Source organism: Physeter macrocephalus, chromosome 6 (assembly GCF_002837175.3).
Source record: "Physeter macrocephalus isolate SW-GA chromosome 6, ASM283717v5, whole genome shotgun sequence".
Lineage (NCBI taxonomy): Eukaryota > Metazoa > Chordata > Mammalia > Artiodactyla > Physeteridae > Physeter > Physeter macrocephalus.
This window is the reverse complement of record NC_041219.1, coordinates 3,253,232-3,273,035: the sequence shown is the minus strand read 5'-3', so window position 1 is coordinate 3,273,035 and position 19,804 is coordinate 3,253,232. Positions and strand designations below refer to the sequence as shown.

Sequence of the window (19,804 nt, the reverse complement as noted above, 5' to 3'; positions counted from 1 at the left end):
AGGCGTCTCACTGTTGTGGCCTCTCCCGTTGCGGAGCACAGGCTCCGGACGCGCAGACCCAGCGGCCATGGCTCACGGGCCCAGCCGCTCCGCGACACGTGGGATCCTCCCAGACCGGGGCGCGAACCCGGCTCCCCCGCATCGGCAGGCGGACGCGCAACCACCGCGCCACCAGGGAAGCCCCCCGCCTTGCAGATTTTTAACTTCACATCTGAAGTTTTTCATCATACTTTTCCTCGTTTATATGTTTGTGAAATAGATCATTTCTAGCACATTATACATTTTAGATAAATCTGTGAGATCATTCATTTGAATGTATACAGTGACATCAAAATTCCTATAGCAATTTGTTATAATCATCTTTTAAAAGATACTGTACTATTCAAGTAGAAGAACTTTTGAGAGGCAGCATAGCATGATAGTGAAGAGCATAAACTCTAAACTGCCTGGTTTATTATTAGGAGGTTTATATCTATTAAATTATCTAAGTAATGGTTATATGATGTATGAATTTCATTTCACACTAGTAAATATGCCACCCTCAGCTGTGTGGCGGAGAGCAAGTTATTTAACTATTCTGTATCTCCTTTCCTCACCTACAAATAAGGGTAAAGGACTGTGCCACCTTCATAAAATTGTCAGCAGGATTAAATGAGTACACGAAGTTCTTGGAGACAGACTCAGAGCAATAGATATTTAAATTTGTTGTTGTTGTTATTATTATTATTATTTAGGGTTAATTGACTGAAAACAGCCTTATAGGAAACAAGAGCAAAGGCAGTTTTTCATAAGTAAATGAAATATATACTTACAATTTTCCCTGAAATAAAACAATGATAGCACATCAAATAATAAAAATGTGCGTGCCATTTTACATATCTCAAATTAGTAGTAATGACTACCATGCATTAACTGACTAGACTTTTGAGTCAAGGGATGTTGTGAGGAGGTAAAAGTTACGTTAACAGAGGCAGAAGCAGAGAGCCGTCAGAGTGCAGAGGAAACGTCCTTTATTCTGCTCTAGGCGAGGGTCTGGGGTGCATCAAGAAGACATAGGTCTAAGGCTGAGCCTTGTAGGATTTCTAGAATCTGGTGCGAACGTTGGGTTTGAATGTCGGTGGGGATTAGAGAGGCTGAGAATGATGTCTGAAATCTTTTCGAGCATCAAAATTTTGTGAATCTAAATTCCTAAAAAAATATTTAATTAGATTACCTATCTTTTGTTAACTAAGGTATTTTGGCATTGTTATCATATTAATGCAAAAAAAAAAAGATTTATTGAGCATCTACTATCTGCCAGGAGCAATGAGTGCCTATCTCTGTGTGGATGTGTCTCCTTACCCACAGATAAGTATGCCTGAGGAGAGTATAGAAAACATTTACTTGTACACTGAAAGCATTTTACTTCAGGCTCTCATGCACCCTGTTTGGACCATGAGATATTGTTTTGCTGTTTATTTTTTTTAACAGTGAAAACAAGTGTTTTCATTACTGAGATAAATGTACGAACTGGAGTGTTGGTTGAGCTGCTTCAGGGCTTTGGTGACTTTATCTAGAATGACTTATTCTCATATACCAACAGACGGTGTTTTCCTTCTAGTAAACCTAAGCATAGTTACTGGCAGAATAATAATTTAAATGCCTTGGATGTGGTGTGAAGAACTTATTTTTAATCTGAAGCATTCATTTTGGAACTTAGTTTCTCTTAAATTTTACACAAATTCATGAAGAGCAAGAAGACAGGAAGGATTAGTATTATACCACTCATATTTCTTAGGATATTACCTGTCTTTGAATATCAACTGCTGAAATAGCTAAGTGTTAAAATTAGTCTTCACTCTTCAAAGTATCTTAAACAGGGAGAAAAAAGGCGGGGCAGGGGGTAGGTACTATGCACATAGGAAGAAGAATCCCAGGGGTAGGGCAACATTTGCTTGGTTAATTTATAATTTAGCTTGGTGGTTGTCAGAAGGAACAACCCATTGTTCCTTCCAAAAACCTATTGGAAATTTAGAGGGACATTTTGGATTGTCACAATGCTGGGTAAGGTTGGAGGGAAGGGGAGGGTAACCGGCATTTTGTGGATGGAGACTTGGGGTGCTAGAAGTACTGAAATGAGGGAGAAACTCTGACAAACCATCCTGCATCTTTGTAACATTCAAATATCTATATGAATAAATATTCCTGTAAGTGAAAGCTTATTTATAATTATTTGAGCCTTAGAAACTAATACTGTTATATGCAGAGGCATACATACTGTTATATAGAGAGGCATACATCTATTTTTTAAACAGACTTTTTAGAGCAGTTTTAGGTTCACAGCAAAATTGAGTAGAAGGTACAGAGAGTTCCCATCTACCCTCCTACCCCCCTCGCATGCATAGAATCCCCTCTTATCAGCGTCCCCTGCCAGAGTGCTCCGTGTGTTACAATCCATGAACCTACGCTGACACATCACTATCACGCAGAGCCCATTAGGGTTCCTTCTTGTTGTTGTACATTCTATGAGTTTGGACAAATGCATAATAACATGTACCTAGTATTGTAGTACCATACAGAGTAGTTTCACTGCACTAAAAACCCTATGTGCTCTGCCTATTCATCTCTCCCTCCCTCCTGGCTACTTCTAGCAACCACTGGGCTGACTTTTAGCAACCACTGATCTTTTTACTGTCTCCATAGTTTTGCCTTTTCCAGTATGTCCTATGATTGGAATCATACGGAATGTAGCCTTTTCACATTGCCTTCTTTCACTTAGTAATATGCATTTAAAGTTCCCTTATGTCTCATCCTGGCTTGATGGCTCATTTTTCTTTGGTGCTGAATAATATTCCATTATCTGATGTATCAGAGCTTATTTATTCACTCACCTATGGAAGGACAACTGGGTTGCTTCCAAGTTTTGGCAATTCTGAATAAAGCTGCCATAAACATCCGAGTGCAGATTTTTGTGTGGACATAAGTTTTAAACTCTTTTGGGTAAATACCAAGGAGTGTGATTGATGAATTGTATGGTAAGAGTATGTTTAGTTTTATAAGAAACTGCCAGACTGTCATCCAAAGTGTCTGTACCATTTTGCATTCCCAGCAGCAATGACTGAGAGTTCCTGTTGTTCCACATCCTCGTAGGCATTTGGTGTTGTCAGTGTTCCAGATTTTGGCCATTCTAATAGGTGTAATGGGTATCTCATTATTGCTTTCATTTGCATTTCCTTGATGCCGTATGATGTGGAACATTTTTCCATCTGCTTATTTGTTGTCTGTAAATCTTGCTGAGGTGTCTGTTAAAGTCTTAGCCCCATTTTTCAGTTGGGCAGTTTGTTTTCTTCTTGTAGAGTTTTAAGGGTTCTTTGTATATTTTGGATGATAGTCACTTATGCGATGTGTCTTTTGCAAATAGTATCTCCTAAATCACAAGTCTGTGATTTGCCTTTTCACTCTTTTGACATGAGATATTTTTCAGTTTTAATATATGGTGAACGTACTAATTTTTACTGTGCTATCTGTGACTCTACCCTTTTAGTTTCTGTAAATTGTATGGAATGGCTTTTGATCATCTCTCAAATTTGAAATTGTTTATTAGAAGTAGGTGCAAGGATCCAGCTTCATCTTCTGGTGTGGTAAGTGTCCTCAGATTACTAATTTAAATATCTATTGTTAAACATATACCTAAATATAGATTATTATTAAGACATTTTATGTTGAAATTATGTATGTATGGGTTGCATGATCTATAAATTTCATTTAGACTAATAATAGGGCATATTACAAATCTTTGCTGCAGTAAAGTGGTGTGTTGGGTCTGACAGGCTCATTTCCAGGGCCCAGAGTGTTTTCCCTGCCTGCTCGGCCATCTTCAGTATGTCCGAGTGTCTCCCTCAGGTCACAGCGAGTCTGCTGCAGTTTTTGGCATCACATGTAGACACCATGGCTTCTAAAAGGGCCAGACTGATTTAATGTCTCAAAGATTTCTCTAATAGATTGGATGTTCCATACTGCTACTCAGAAAATACTCTAACCACTACTCAATCTAAATAAACACAGAAGGGCCCTACTAATCAAGAGATCTAGGGAAGATCATAAATCGAAGATTTAATCTCAATAGTTGATCTATTCCTCTTTTCTTAAAAGGCAATAGACAATCTAATTCAGAAGAGTATGGAAACCATGAAAATGCTATTCAGGCAATTACCTACTTCCCAGAAAGAAAAGATTTAGCTTTTTTAAAAAAAAAAATTTGCTGGCATATATTTGCTATTCTTGGTTGAAGCAATTTTGTTGACTAATTCAACCTGCTTTATTTTCCCATTTTCCCATGTGAACAAATTTTTTTCTAAGAAAGTTAATTTTATAGTTTAGTGAACATTTAGTTCAACTGAAACCAATTAGTCATAATAATCTTCTTTCTTTACATAAAAATATAAGGGAGCTGAAATTTCTCTTAAAGAAATTTAGTGTTTTGGAATTGGCAGGACAATACCTCAACCAAGGTTCACAAGCATAAAAGCCTACAGGGGCCAGGTGGTAACTGGATGAGAGAATTGGGCCCAGGGGAGGGGACTGTGGCTAAGTGGAAAGCACATGTTTATTTATGGTTGGCGGCCAACACTCAGTTCTAATCCATAGTTGCCATGTTGGAACTTGGCCCAGAGTTGCCAGATCTTTGACTTTGCAAGGAAAAAAAATGCTAATGTCTGATTTATTTGTGAAATTCCTGACTTTTACATATTGGCCCAGTTAAAAAAAAATAATGTGAGCCAAACAAAACACAATTGTGGGAGTTACTTGTTCTGTGAACTGCCATTTGCAACCTTTAAACCATCCCATCTGTTTAGACTGTAGGGTACAATCACTGGGGAATAGCACCACTTAACCAGTGTTTGCGTTATGGGGTGAAAGGGTGACTCTACAGAAACCGTGGTGTACTTAACTTGAATGGACTTGAACTTCACTCCACTAATTTATCAACTCTTGTGGCGTATTAGTTAATTATTGCAGTGCCTCAGTTCTTATAGATTTTAGGTTGCTAAATATGGAGTATTCAGGATAGAACATGGGAAGAATTCTGGGCCCAGAGGTATGGGCCCAGGACGATGGGTTAAAGAATCCTGTCCTCATGCACACCCCTCAGGCAGGGTAGCAAGTGTCTTGCCTTCTGTCTTTTGGATTATGACACATACACAATGCTCCTTTCCCCTCGCATCATACACTGCCACCTTTCTTCTCTGTGACCCAGGTAGACTCCTCTAAATACCCGATTCCCTATTCCTGCTTCCCAGGCATCTATGATTGTTTCAATAGGGCTGTCACCTCCTCTCTCATACCTCTCCAAATATATGGCTCAACTCAAAACTTTTCCCTAGCACCACCAAATCTCATCTTGTATAATAATCATGTCATTATAATGACATACCAAAATGTTAACCTTTTGAATAAAATCCTACGAAACTAGGAAAATAACAGGAAGGTGCTTAAGCATAATTTCTGTGTATTTATGAGAACAGTTTCATATGTAGATAATTTTACTTTGCATTGTTTCTTGTTAAAAAATGGTTGCTTATCACCGTTTGGGAAACTCTCAGCCTCTTTAAATACTAAAATGAAAAATCAGTAAACTGTAATGAAATGTTTTAAGGTTGGTCTCTGGGAAAAGGATCTTCTGTTAAAGCATCATCTGTTCTGTAATGTCAGTCCTTTCAGGTTGAACTGGCAACTAATAACTATAAAACTTAAATAATGTGGACTCCACAAATTTAGGAGTTATAATAAGTCAGGGATAGTTGGGTAAAATTTGTTGCCTGCATAATCTCTGGGGGACAAGTGTATTTGACAGATTAATCATGTGACCCAGGATATATGTTTAGCCCAATTGAAAATGAAAGTCCGCTACTATTTTCAAACTCCATTTCAATAGCAAACGACGTACATAGAAAAAATTGAATCACTGAATGCAAATAATAGATAATCTCTGAATTTGTATGAAAAAATACCTGGTACTAGGTAATACTTGGCAGTGTTACCTTCATGATCTTGGATAAACCAGTAAAACACCTTTGAACCTTCTTTCCTCATCCATAGGGATATCACCTCATTATAAAGGTTGTTAGGATTATATGAAATAAAAGTTTATATATTATTATTATCATTTATTTAGTGACCTATTCAAGATCCAGACTCCAGATCTTCACATTTTTCGTTCACTGTTTTTAAACTGTTCTAGTTTATTTTTTTTGAGAATAATAAATGATTTGAAACCTACAGACAAGTGATTTTTTTGTTTAAAGATGTTTGTAAAACATTTTATAGTATCTTTCTGTCAGCATCATTAAGTTTGTGTTTCTCTTCATGGGCTCACTCATAAGGCATAAAGAAGGGAAATCTCTAGGAATAGGGGAAATTCATTAATCATTGAGCATAACTGTAAATCTAACTTTGCACATTTCAGAGATGAAATGTTCTTGATTGATGAACTTTTACCTCTGAGTAAATGTCTCCCTACTCCATCATTAGCAGTTAATATCTGAAGATAGAGAACTGTCAAAATCTAGAGGAGAGACAGATTGCCTGTGAATCTAAGAACAGATAAGGCAAAGTGCAATCACTTCCCTCTGGGATGTTCCTACAAACTTGATATTGCATAGATACTGAACGACCTTTATACAGTAAGAAGCTTTTTTAAAAATTACATTTTTGGGAATATGGAGCTTCTGCAGAATATTATTAGTTTAGTAGGTAATATGCTAACATGTTTGATTCATTATATTGTAAACAAATCGAATTTTTCCTGGTGTTAAAAATTTGCATTCATTGGAAGATCTGAAAAGAAACTGGAGAGAAAAAGATTATCCATGATTAACGCTGACCTGTCTAGACTTTAGTGTACCTCTTTCGTCTAGTCTGAAGTGTTTCTGATTGTCATACTTAAAAAAATGGTTGTGATTATAGAGACAAAGGATGAACTGGGTGTGAGCATTTTTCAAAACTTCTCTCCCTCCTTACATCTTCATCAAGAAAGAACTAAATTTCATTTACTATTTAGCCCATTTGTTTTCATATTTTTTTTAAAAGTGTAACAACTCAGCTAGATTTATATTTGAGTTCAGTGTAAGCAGAAATTGGATTTTTTTATATTTCTTTCCCCCAAACCATGCAGTTTCCCTTATTTGCTGATTATGGTATGCTGTTACTAAGCCTATGAGAAACCTCTCTGTGAAGTGCATTTTAATATTTAGATCAAACAGCAGTTGGAATACATTAATGCCCAGTGGGTAAATGTGTCATTTGAAAGCAGCTGCTGAGCCTTCTCCCTGCTGCTCCAATTAACACATACTGCACACTTTTGTCAGCAAGAGGCAGTGCATATGGATGAAACCACTTTGCAGCTCATTAATATGATATGCAGGAGTGAGCAAAGGATTAATCAATCTGCCCATTGCAAACAATACCTTGCCAAGACCTTTCCCAAGTACATGCTTTGCCCTAAAGGGTGCTAGGCTCTAGGGGGTGGGATTAGCAGGTAAGAAAACGTCCCTTGGGTCTCTAGCTTTGGTTCAGTCCATTGACTAACAAGTTTCCCCGCCCCTCTCTTCTCCTTCATCCCCCGCCCCTGATGATGGAGACATTGGATAGTGAAATTCTAGTGCTGGGACTCCTCGCGTCTCAGCGGAATCTCTCGTTGAACTTTTTTTGTTTTGTTTCAAAGCTATTTGAAGTACAAAGCTTTGCTGTTGATTTTTTCTCCTAGTCTTTCATTATCATTTCACTTTCTCTCTTCCTTTTTTAAAAAAATTCTTTCTAAATTGCACACTTGACATTTTACTGAGCAAAGTAAGAAATCTTGTAAACCCAATCGTCGTTATTTTTTCCTCTCCCCTGGCTAAAATCTCTGCGTTGGTGGTAGCACGGAGGCAGATGGAAGGGTAGCGCGTCCCCCAGCCCAGGGTTTCATTCATGCTCCGCCGGCTCCCCAAGCAGCTGGGCTTGTTGCTCCACTGTGGTGCTGGCTGAGCCAGGCTGTGCGGTGAGCGAGAGATGGACCGCTTCCTGGGTTTTGTCAAGCAGATAAGAAGATCTAGGAGAAGAAAGGGAAAAAAGTACCGACCAGAAGAGGATTACCACGAGGGCTATGAGGATGTCTATTATTACGCCTCAGAGCATTTTCGAAGTAAGCGCTACCCTCCACCCTCCTGTTCCTTCTCGCATGCTGGGGCTAACAATAAACCTTGTGTGGAGCTTTAATCTTAAATGCAAAAGGTTTTCCAGATGGTGTTCTCTGGGAGCTGTCTGTAAGTACTGAAGTGCTACATTTTGCTTGATTTGTTGCAAGAATAGCTATCAGATGGCATCTAGACAGTATAAACTGTCCAGATCTATATACATGGTTAATATTTTCTGTGCAATTAATTGATTATGTTAGCATTTTAATGAGCCATTCAAAAAAGTATCTTGCAAGCCCATGTAGTAGGTGGTTAGAATACGTTCGGTTTTAATTGTTGCTCTTAGATAACTGTTTTTTCTTTTTGATTAGGAGAGTAGTTTATTTGGAAGAAATAATTGTTCAAGTTGATGCTGATAATTACTGTTCCTTATACAGACTTCTAGACAGTTATCCGAGGTGTTGTTTGTACAATGAAGTTCAAATGCTTTTCTCTGATGCATGTTCATAATTTTATTACTAAGTTAAGGGAACTCTTATTTGCTGTCAACTAGAAGCAGAGATACCTTAAGAAAAAAAGTATATCTATATTAAGACATTTGTAAATGAGCTTCTAAATAGCAGAGAACTAGAATTTTTCTTGTGCTTATCATTGCTTTAAGTTCCTGGTGAGGTTTAGACTTGTCCTAATAGATTTAAAATGCCTAGAAACACCTAAGGGGGCAGAGAGAAAGCAGCTACATAGTTTATGAGGTGTCCTAAATGGGGGATACTGGCAGTTATGCATGCTCTACATTTATAAAATTCAAAATTATTTTTATCTTCTTGAATAAGGATCTTTATAAACTTATATTTCGGTTCTAATATATCCTGGCCTTTTGATGTTTAACCATGAATATGTACCATTTACAACTTGTGAGTGTTGACTGATAAATAATTTAGATTCCATTTCCGTGGTATTGGAATCCATGAGAATTAGTTCTAAATGCCAGAAATTCTGTTGTGATTGATGAAAGTTGAGGGTTGAAAATTCATGTGGTGCAATAACACAATAATGAAAAATTATAATTCTTTGACATTTGCTTGAATAATAAGGCTGTGTTGCTTTTACAGAGTAATTCCTGAGTTTTAGAGATGTTTCTCTTTCATCATGCTTTTACATGAATAATCTGTTCTCTTGTGGTGATGATCTATGTTTCCTGAACTTAGTTTCCATTGAATTTAACTAAGATTTGTGTCACATCAAAAAATACTGTCAGTTTGCATGCATAATTCTGAAAACTCGGAGACCGAAAAGAAAAAAGGAGCTTAGGAACTTTTAGTTACTTTGGTGTTCATTGTACATATTTCTTACAACCATTATATACTGAGTCAAATTCACACCTTCTTGGGTTTGTATTTTGATGTGTTTGTGCAAATAGAATCAAACAACCTCAAATTCCTGCATCCTACTAGTTTTGGTAAGAATTTAAAAACAACAAAAGTACTTTATAAGTTTACAAAATGCGCCCACAAGGAGAAATATTTATGGAGATATCTAAGAAGTAGCCCTAAACTAGAGTTAGGAGAATTACATATCAAAGACAGTAGTCTTCGTACATTAAATGCAGTAACTTAAAGATAATCATGTTTTATCTGATTTGTCAAGGTCATGCTAAGGATAAGATGCTGAACATCAAGAGTCATTTGCTTTAGATACAGAATGGACATGTTTTCCCCGATGATTTATCAGAAAGTACCCGTTATGTAACATATAACTTTTGGAGTTAGATGCATATCGAATCTCCAACTTCAAACTGCTACATAATAAACAGAAGGTGTCACAATGGGCTGTGACACTTGGGATTTGACATTTCATCAAATGTCAAATTGCCAGGGCTTTTAAAGTAGCCATGTCATACAACATAATGACGTCTCAGTGCATCTTTTGGCTTCCGTTTCAGGTCCTGTCTGAATGGGGTAGGAGAGACATCCCCTTATATTTTACAGGTGTAAAATAGCTGTATCTTATAGCTGAAAAATAGTAAGGGTGAGACTCATCCTTAAGACCAATCCTCAAAGAGTTAACATGGTTGAATTTAATTACATCTACAACGTATCTATTCTAATTAGTCTTTGGCATAATTTGAAAGTTTTATGCCCTGCATTTCCCTAGATGGCTTAGAAAAATTATGTACATTGAGACTCAAAACTTGGTGAAATTTACTGATGACGTTCACATCTTAGTTAATGGTGCTATTGATAAACCAGAAGTGTCATTATTATTTTTCTCCCTGTGGTGTTTCTTTCTTGAAAGAAACTTACCTCTCTGTTTTGTCATTTTATCCGATGGTTCAGATTATCACAAGGACTTTATACATATAATAGTGAACGATTCAGCTTAGAAAGACCTTCCCAGAAAGGTCCCCAATAAGTCGGCCCTTCCTTTAGTACATTCTCAAGTGTTTGCTGATATTTAACTTTATCCTAGATGATGTCTCTTCTATTGTAAGGGTTCTGGTTTCAAATTTTACCATCGTTTCCTTCATCTGAAATACAACGCAGCTTATAATTTCATGAAATGCCAAAACCTGAATTAAAATATCAGTAGGGTCTGATAGTATGAAAGAGAAGGTATCCTAAAAATGGATAATTTTTCTGTAACTCCATCAAAACTGACTTTTAGCAGTGATCATGGTGATAGACTGATTTTAAATCTTCCCTGATTTTATGTTGACTTAATGAATGTCTCTGTGGTTTTTTAAATGTCTTTGGTTTTTTAAAATCTGCTTTCATCTTTCATCTATCCTTTCATAATTCTAAAGTTAGAGTTTAAATAAACTAAACAATTGTTTTGGGATAATCACCGCACTTTTCTGGGGTTTTGTCTCCTAAAATGTGAGAGGAGGGATATTTGTTTCTTAAGATTTTTCAAGTTCTAGGACTCTATGATTTTAAACTTTGTTTTACTTTCTAAAGCAATTCAGGTAAAGGTATTGGCTGAAGGATTTTAACCGGGATTTAAACGAAAAAATTCACCTGTGTTATGGGGAATTGGTTTTTCTGGCAGGAATCATCGGTAGGACAATTCTTGTTCCTTTAAGTTAGTAATGTATCATTGAATATGCAGGAGTTTTGGAGAATGTTTATAAACCTATGAAATTCTGAACATGTTGGTAAGTCCTAGACCTCATCTTTAATGTAATATTATCTGCCCCAAACCACCATTTACTCTGAAATTCTCACATGGATGATTCATTTGGTATTTTTCCTTAAGAAAACCTGGCACTGATTACAGAACTGATTTATAAACCTTACTGCAACAAAAAGCTAAAAAAAAGGATACTGAAATTCAGTTTTATGGTACTTGTTGCTCTTATTTGTTGTTCCCTAAATACTGGGTTATAACAATGCCTTTTTAAAGACTGGCAGATCATATTTTGATTAGTCTGTTATATACAAAATTAAATCCTCTGATCCTGTTTTTAATGTATATTTTTATTTAATCACATAGGATTAATATTCAAGTTGTAAGACAGATAATGTGCATTTTATAAGTATTCTCTTAGCTCTGTTTGTATCCATGATAGAAATCCTGACCTGCCTGAGTCCAGGCAGGGTATGGTTATTGAATGACTTGAAAAGGAGGAATTTGTTTATCCCTTACTAATGTGAAAGTATGTGAGCCACTTTCACTTATGGCCCTGGCGCCTTTTTGCACATGTGTAATGGCTTTGAATTAGGCGTGGAGTTCCTCCAAGGTAGCCACTCTTTTCTGCTTTCATCCTGACTCACCTAGGGTGTGAGCTGTGTGGTGAAGCTACTCAGGAGCAATCCTCAGCGACCCATTCACCTTTCCCACTGAGGTCCTTTCAGGAAAACCAGAGAAAGGGGGGGAACAGGAATATGGTTTAGGTCTTTTGAAAATAGGTCATTTGTATTTACAAATTTTTTTTTGTTCTTTTGTTGTTCTTTGCCTATTCTAATAGGTATTGAGCAACAATTGTGATGTGTGTGCATACAATCATTGTTAGCTAAGTTACTTTATTAAACAATGTCTGCATCTAAAGTCCCTAGTTAGCCAATTCAGGCTATAAATTGCCTGAGATGTTCAAAATGCATTTTAAGAGGGCTGCTCGCTTTCTTTTATTTCATTGAAAGATGTCCTACACTGTTCTTAGAGGAAAAACAATTTTGGTAGTGGGTGTTTGTAGTTTGAGAATTTTTAGGAATTGTTGTGGGTAATTAGTTCAAGTAATTTCTTCTCACTAGTTTCCTTTACAAGTTTGTTTGTAAATTCATGTAACCACATCCTCTCTGCTTCCTGGAATTGACATCAAATTCGGATTCTGTCTCTTTGATAAGCATGCCGTAAGGATAGAGTGAGAACTTTCCCCTACACTTTGGAAAGATGGCTGGTCCCTGCTCCTCTGTGTGCAAAAGCTGAACACAGCAATCACAGGGTGGGGGAGTGAGGGAGAGGAAGGGAGGAAGGGAAGAAGAGAGGGCGGCACATTTCATAGGTCATCCTTACCTATCTGAGGTTTCCAAGCATAAAAGCCATTTATTTCTATGTTAAAAACAGTGATCATCGAAGTGGCAGGTCTTGGATGTGAGATACTGAATGATTCAAACCTTAGCTGTACTTAGTTTGATTCACAAAATCCCAAATGAGAAACATCGGTTATATAGAAATAGGGCAAACTTGCTTGTTTTACGACTACACTGCTTATTTTTCTTTCCTGAGAATTGCTTTCCATCTCTAGTATAATGGTTTGGTTGAAAATTGATTGGCTACCATGTTACATTTGCCTGGGGTGTTTTGTGTCATCAACTTCATTATCTCAAACTGTATTTTTTTCCCACATGGAATAGTGTAAAGGAATACTGACGTTGAAAGGGACCTTAGAATCCGTTTGTCCAATCTGAGTCTTTTTTTTAGATGAATAAAGTTGGATACAAGCAAGGTAAGTGGCTTATGCAAATGGATCCCCCACTGATCCTCAAGGCAGACCTGATAGAGTCTGTTCCTCCATCCTTTATTCCACACTCATCTTTTAGTTCTCCGATGACTCTTCCGATATTTAAGGGCTCGGATCCATCTACAAATGAATTAGAATGTTAATTTCCCTTGTTGGTGGCTTTATTCTTTTGAGCAGTGAGTCATCTTAAACTAAACTCTTGAACAAAAACTAACTCCTAATATAATATTGAAGGTGAAATTAACTTGGTGTCTTATTTATAGATGATGCTAGTAACGGTGATTGTCACTGACTCAAAAACCAGCCAACAATATTTTTTGTATCACCTCCCATTTGCTCTGTGGTTTGCATATACAGCCACTTCTGCCAATGAATATCCCTTCAGGAGACTTAAAGTGGCATAAGTCTATCAGGAATATTAGAATGAGGAGGATCCTTGGAGTTCAGTTAGGGAGCCCTGCTATTTCATATAGGAAGTTCTTTCTCAGCATCCCTGCTATATGGACCTCCAGCTTTTATTTATATCCTTCCAGTATGAGCACATTCATTTCCAGACCAGGCAAGTCATTGAATAAGCCTAGGTCTCTTTTAAACAAGCTCTAAATTTTATGTTAAGTTGTTTGTGTATTCCAACAAATACAGTAATATGCTCAAAATTTTATCTTGACCCAGATAAACATAGACTCTATTATATGTAATGTGCAATAAGATTTCACGCCTCCCCTCTCTTCACATTATTCTTTTGCCGACGTAACATATGGTATGTGGAGGTGAGTAATTCCTTCAATGCTATTTTTGTTTTAACTACACAAACCCAGAAGAGCTCTGCATTGGGCCCACATCCATTTAGTAATTTTTCTTTTTTCCTTCTTTCTTTTTAAAATTTCTTAAAGGTCACCAAATCTCCCATTTATTTGATGAGAAATACATACTGTGCTTTGCGTTTGCATGATGTAGTGGACATCTATTTGTCTATCTTGAAAATCTTTTTTCCCCCCTGGGAGGGACAATTCTCATATTTAAAATATTCCTGTTTCTATTCCAATTTGGTCATTATTGATTAATCAAAACCAACATAATTAAATTATACCATTGCCTTGGCTATGGTGATTGGTCTGGCAATGGACACATAAACCAAGCTGGGTCAATGAGAGCGCTCCTCTGGGAGCTTGCAAATTCAACTCAGTGCCCTTTATCACGTGGAAAAAAACAGTCTGGAATAGGAGAGAAGCAAGTCAATATGTAAAAGAGATGAGAATAAAAGATCAAGAGACCTCTCACAGTTTTTTGGTTTTTTTTTTTTTTAAAGGTTAGCATTTTTTTTTTTTTAATATTTTATTGATTGATTGATTGATGCCGGGTCTTAGTTGCGGCAGGCGGGCTCCTTAGTTGCAGACTGTGGGATCTTCGTTGTGGCATGTGGGATCTTTTTAGTTGTGGCATGCAGACTCTTAGCTGCAGCATGTGGGATATAGTTCCCTGACCAAGGATTGAACCCGGGCCCTCTGCATTGGGAGTGCGGAGTCTTAACCACTGTGCCACCGGGGAAGTCCCCCTCTCACAGCTTTGTAGTCACCAGTCCAGACCCTGGGGTCTCTAGGGCTGCCCACATTGAATTTCACACAGCTAGAAAGGACCAGAACCAAAACTGGAACTCAGATCAGCTCGTTTCTAGTTTGATCGTGTGGGTAATTTTTTAAATTTGGAAAATATTATTGTTTGGTATTCTCAGCGATAGAGGTAAGTGCCAGAGGTAGAAACTAGATTCTTTCAATTAAACTTCCTACCCTCCAAAAAAGTAATTTTCTTAATGGGATTAAGGAACTCTGTGACTTTAGAGGAATCACGTGGATCTCTATGCTTCTTCAGTTTCTTATTTGTAAAGTGAGGGTACTCCATCCCAGTGCAGAGGACCAGAGACCCGCAGAGAGGATCCATTGACAGGTCTAGATACCGTATTTAGAGCTGTGTCTCTCAGGGCATCACACAGCCAAAGCAGCTGGAGGAGGGAGATGGCCAGTAGACAGATTTGAGCAGAAGACATGATTTCACCTAGCAGCATAAGTGCTGTGCATTGAACATTCTCTGCCCTCACTTTCTGTTCAGAGTTAAATCTTGTTTGAGAGGGGGCCACACAACTTCCCTATCCACATGTCACTGGAGTTCTGCCGCCAGTATCTATAGATGCATAAAAGAGGGTTTGGATACACACAAGACAATTCTTTCTCATCAGTATATGCCCTAAAACTAGGTGCTGTAGAATACCAAGTACAGGACAGTGAGTCCCCTGAAAGGACATGCGTGTGTGTGTGTGCGCGCGCGTGTGTGTGTGCATGTGCATGTGCGTGTGCATGAGAGAGAGAGCGAGAGCGCACAACCCCCAACTCACACACGGGACTTATATAGATATTTGTGAGGTCAAAAACAACACCCTTTCTTAACCCTAAGGCAATACCTATTTCTCAGGCAGGCTGTGTCCTGCGGGTTAAGGATGTGGGACCTGGGTGAGACTACCTGAGTTGGAATCATTGATAAGTGAACTTGGCAAGTAAATCTGTCTGTGCCTCAGTTTCCTCATCTATGAAATTGGGTCAATAACTGCCCATCTCTTAGTGTGGGTTATTGTGAATTGAATGACATAATACAGCACTAAGTGCTTGACACATAGTGAGCACTTAGTAAATGTTAATAGAAGAAAGCCTTATTCATAAAGGTATTAAGTAAAGCACAATGGATAGTTATGAATGGCAGGCTAAGGAGCTTACATTCATTGTGCAGGCACTGGGGCAGTATTGTAGGTTTTCAAGTAGAGGTAGAGCCAGCAAAGAGCTGTACTTTAGGGAGATTAGTATGGTATTAGTGTATGAAAGGGATTAGAGGTAGAGACATAAATAAAAGGGCAGATACGGCAGTTGTGGGAAAACATAGGTATGAACAGAAAAAAATATATTCGACACACTGTGTCTGTGTTGCCAGGAAGATGTCCAAGGAGAAGTGTAAGGAGGCAGCTTGAAATATGGAAGTTGGACTTGTGGAAAGGGGGTAGGAGTCAAGAGATTTGGAAGATGTGTATATAGATTTGATGGATGAATCATGGGACTAGATGACCTTGGTAAGAAAGAGCGGTCTTTTGACTCTGTCTTATGCTGACTATTCTTGCGACCAAATGAGGAAAACTGATTAAACATACGATTCTAATGATGTAAGAGAGAGTGTCAACAGATAGAGGAATCAATGCTGTGGATACCTTAATAAGGGAATTCATAATGAGTACTGAATGGATTGCCCATTTGATTAATTTCTTATAATGCTGATATAAAAGATTAATTGCAAGTTGATTATGCAAAGGGAAATGCAACTCAAAATAGGTGTTAGGATTAAAAAGTTGGATTTTTATTAGTGTTGTACATTCGGTTGTGGTGTCCTGGAGAGAAAGCAACTTCTAAATGAGTTTAGAAAGAGGGGAGACTAGTATGTGCTGCAACATGGAAGAACCTCAAAACATGCTAAGTGAAAAAGCTAGACTCAAAAGACCATGTACTGATGCAGATGGGCACAGGGTTTCCTGATGGGTGATAGAAATGTTTTAAAAATTAGACTGTGGTAATGGTTGTACAGTTCTGTAAACTTACTTAGAAATCGTTAAATTGATTTTTAAAAAGATAGAGTGATAGGCACTCAAATGAATATATGTAAGGTTTTTGTTTTTGTTTTAGCAGCTCCCAAATGAGCAGTCAGAGTTTATTTTCCACTATGGAATGTCCTAGGCATTAGCTCAATCAAGAAGTGTTTGTTAAGTCCCAACTCAGAAAAAAAGCAGATCAAATATGGAATACAGAATGATTCACCATGATGCCAGAGGGAAACACTCCCAGTGGTATTTTAGAATATATAACAGAATTGATTATATGCCTTTTTTATTTGAAGTGTTAGAATTCCACTCCGATATCTCATCAACTATTACATAAGCTTAGAGCCAAGAAGCTTTTCTGAAACATTGAACCATAGAACTGAGCACTTTGAGTCAGTAGATTTGAACTAAATATCAGCACTTAGGTCTATCGTTATGTAGAAATTGAGTTGGACTTCAGTTAACATACTAATAGGGGCTTCCCTGGTGGCACAGTGGTTGAGAGTGCCTGCTAATGCAGGTGACATGGGTTCGAGCCCTGGTCCGGGGAGATCCCACATGCCGCGGAGCGATTGAGCCCGTGCGCCACAACTACTGAGCCTGCGCTCTGGAGCCCGTGAGCGACGACTACTGAGCCCATGTGCCACAACTACTGAAGCCCACGCGCCTAGAGCCCGTGCTCCGCAACAAGAGAAGCCACCGCAAGGAAGAGTAGCCCCTGCTCGCCGCAGCTAGAGAAAGCCCGCGTGCAGCAACGAAAACCCAACGCAGCCAAAAATAAAATAAATTAAAAATAAATTAAAAAAAACAAAACAAAACAAACAAAAAAACATACTAATATACCTTTGAAGTGTATTACTTAATATACTAATATACCTTTGAAGATCTCTGTTCTAGAAACTGCCTGAACCGAGTCCAAAATATTATGGCTAAACAGATTATTGTAATTAAATCATTTTAAATTTATTTATTTAAATTAAGTAATATTTAAGGTAGAGTATAATGCTTGAATTTTCTCCTTCCCTACCCTGCCAAGAATAGGAAGACAACTTATGGTAAGCACCCCATCATTTTTATTCATTCAGCAAATACTTGATGATAGTCTTCACATGCCAGGCGTCATTCTAGGTGCTAGGGATTGGGTGGTACAGAAGACAGAGAAGGTCCTTGCTTTACTGGAACCAGAAATCCAATGGGGGAACAGAAAATAAAGAAAGTGTGTTGGGTACAGTGGAGAAAATCAAAGTTTTACGGGCCAGAGTTTTAGAGGTAGTAAAGGGCGTGCGTGTCTTAGCTAAGGTGATCTCTCTTTGAGAACTAGATGTTTGGGCTGACTCTGATAGAAGAAACAGAGCCACCTTGTGAAAATCTGCATAGGAGCCAGGGCACAAAATCCTCCAGTATTAGAACTGTGTTTATTCATTTTCATACAGCGCTTGCAGTGACATCTTCTGAATGAGCTGTTTCCTTAGCCTTCATTTGTAAAATCAGTTGTTTGGAATTGCGAATGCATTTTTCCCTAGATTTCAAGCTACGCCTGACCCTAAAGGCCTTTGCAATATTTCACTAACAGGTAAAGTACGGCTGTGGCCAAAGGAGGGGTAGTTAGTGGAGAAAACCTTAATTTTGCTGAAAAAGGTAGGGCTGCAGTTGCCTTTCATGTATAGGAGTCTTCTGTTAGAAGACTTCTGCCAAGTTAAGGGATGCCTAAAGTGGCAGCAGTGTTTTGGAGGAATGAGAGAATAGTTTGCTTTACCTTTAGATTAGTGTCACTTGATTCTAAACATCCATTGAGCACATTTCTTAACCTAAAAGTGTACTTGCCATGTAATCAGAGGATACTAAAATGTATGCTTGTTTTATAGTTGCTTGTTCAAAAATATATCCCACTTCTCCCTGGTCTTTGAAAATCACCGCAGTATAGATACTCAACGGCTTGTGCATTTTATAGGCAAGATTATACGTCAAAGAATTTTTTTCCAGAGAGTGAGCAGAGTTGTACAGGGTCTTTGGGTTACAGCCCATAGCATTGCCAGTCTCTGTGCTTTATGGAGAATTGGACCCTTTACATTTCTGTTGTTTATTATTTTACTAGCAGTAGATAGCCAGGGAATTTTATATTGCTTCTTGGAATATTCAGTTGTTTTCCAGATCAGTTACTATTTGTTAACTATGATTTATAGGATAATTTTTTATATTTAGAAATAAATTCAGTGTAAGATTTAAAATATCTTTCTGTTTTCTGGCGATTGTCTGAATTGCTTTTCTGGAGATGTGTCAAACCAACAAACGTAAAACTTATGCCTGATTTTGATGCTGTGATGAGCGCTTTGTGAAAAGAGGTGCTTCTGATCACTGCAGAGCTGGTCTTACGTTTTCATGTTGCTCTTCTGCTGGTGGTGGTATGTGAATCATGAATTTGCAGGTGTGGAAAATATTTGATTTGTGAAGCCCCATTTTTGAGATAAAACTAGGCACATGTCATATGCACTGCTTAAATGTCAAATGTAACCAGTATAGAATGTGAAGCCAACAGTGGCATCTTGCTGATTCTAAAAATTGAATGTAGGTTAACAAATAGCCACAGTGGAGAGTTTTGCAGTCACAGTTGTGGCTAACATTTTATTTTTTTTAACATCTTTATAGGAGTATAATTGCTTTACAGTGGTGTGTTAGTTTCTGCTGTATAACAAAGTGAATCAGCTATATGTATACTCTCTCACTTTGTCCCAGCTTACCCTTCCCCCTCCCTTTCCAATCCAAGAACATGGTATATCTCTCCATCTATTTGTATCATCTTTAATTTCTTTCATCATTTTCTTATCGTTTTCTACATACAGGTCTTATGTCTCCTTAGGTAGGCTTATTCCTAGGTATTTTACTCTTTTTGTGACAATGGTAAATGGGAGTGCTTCCTTAACTTCTCTTTCAGACTTTTCATCACTAGTGTATAGGAATGCAAGAGATTTCTGTGCATTAATTTTGTATCCTGAAACTTTACCAAATTCATTGATTAGCTCTAGTAGTTTTCTGGTAGCATCTTTAGGATTCTCACTT

At 37.8% G+C, this 19,804-nt stretch overlaps 1 protein-coding gene across 3 annotated transcripts in view; it reads left to right on the top strand.

The window, feature by feature from the left end:
• Positions 1-8,031: 8,031 nt before the first annotated feature.
• The window catches only part of GRIP1 (glutamate receptor interacting protein 1), a 481,467-nt gene continuing 469,694 nt past the window's right edge, over positions 8,032-19,804 (top strand). For all 3 annotated transcript variants that reach the window (XM_055085186.1, XM_024122731.3, XM_055085185.1), the window contains exon 1: positions 8,032-8,164. In XM_055085186.1, the coding sequence (XP_054941161.1) occupies positions 8,032-8,164 (133 nt within the window). The remainder of the gene's footprint in view (positions 8,165-19,804) is intronic.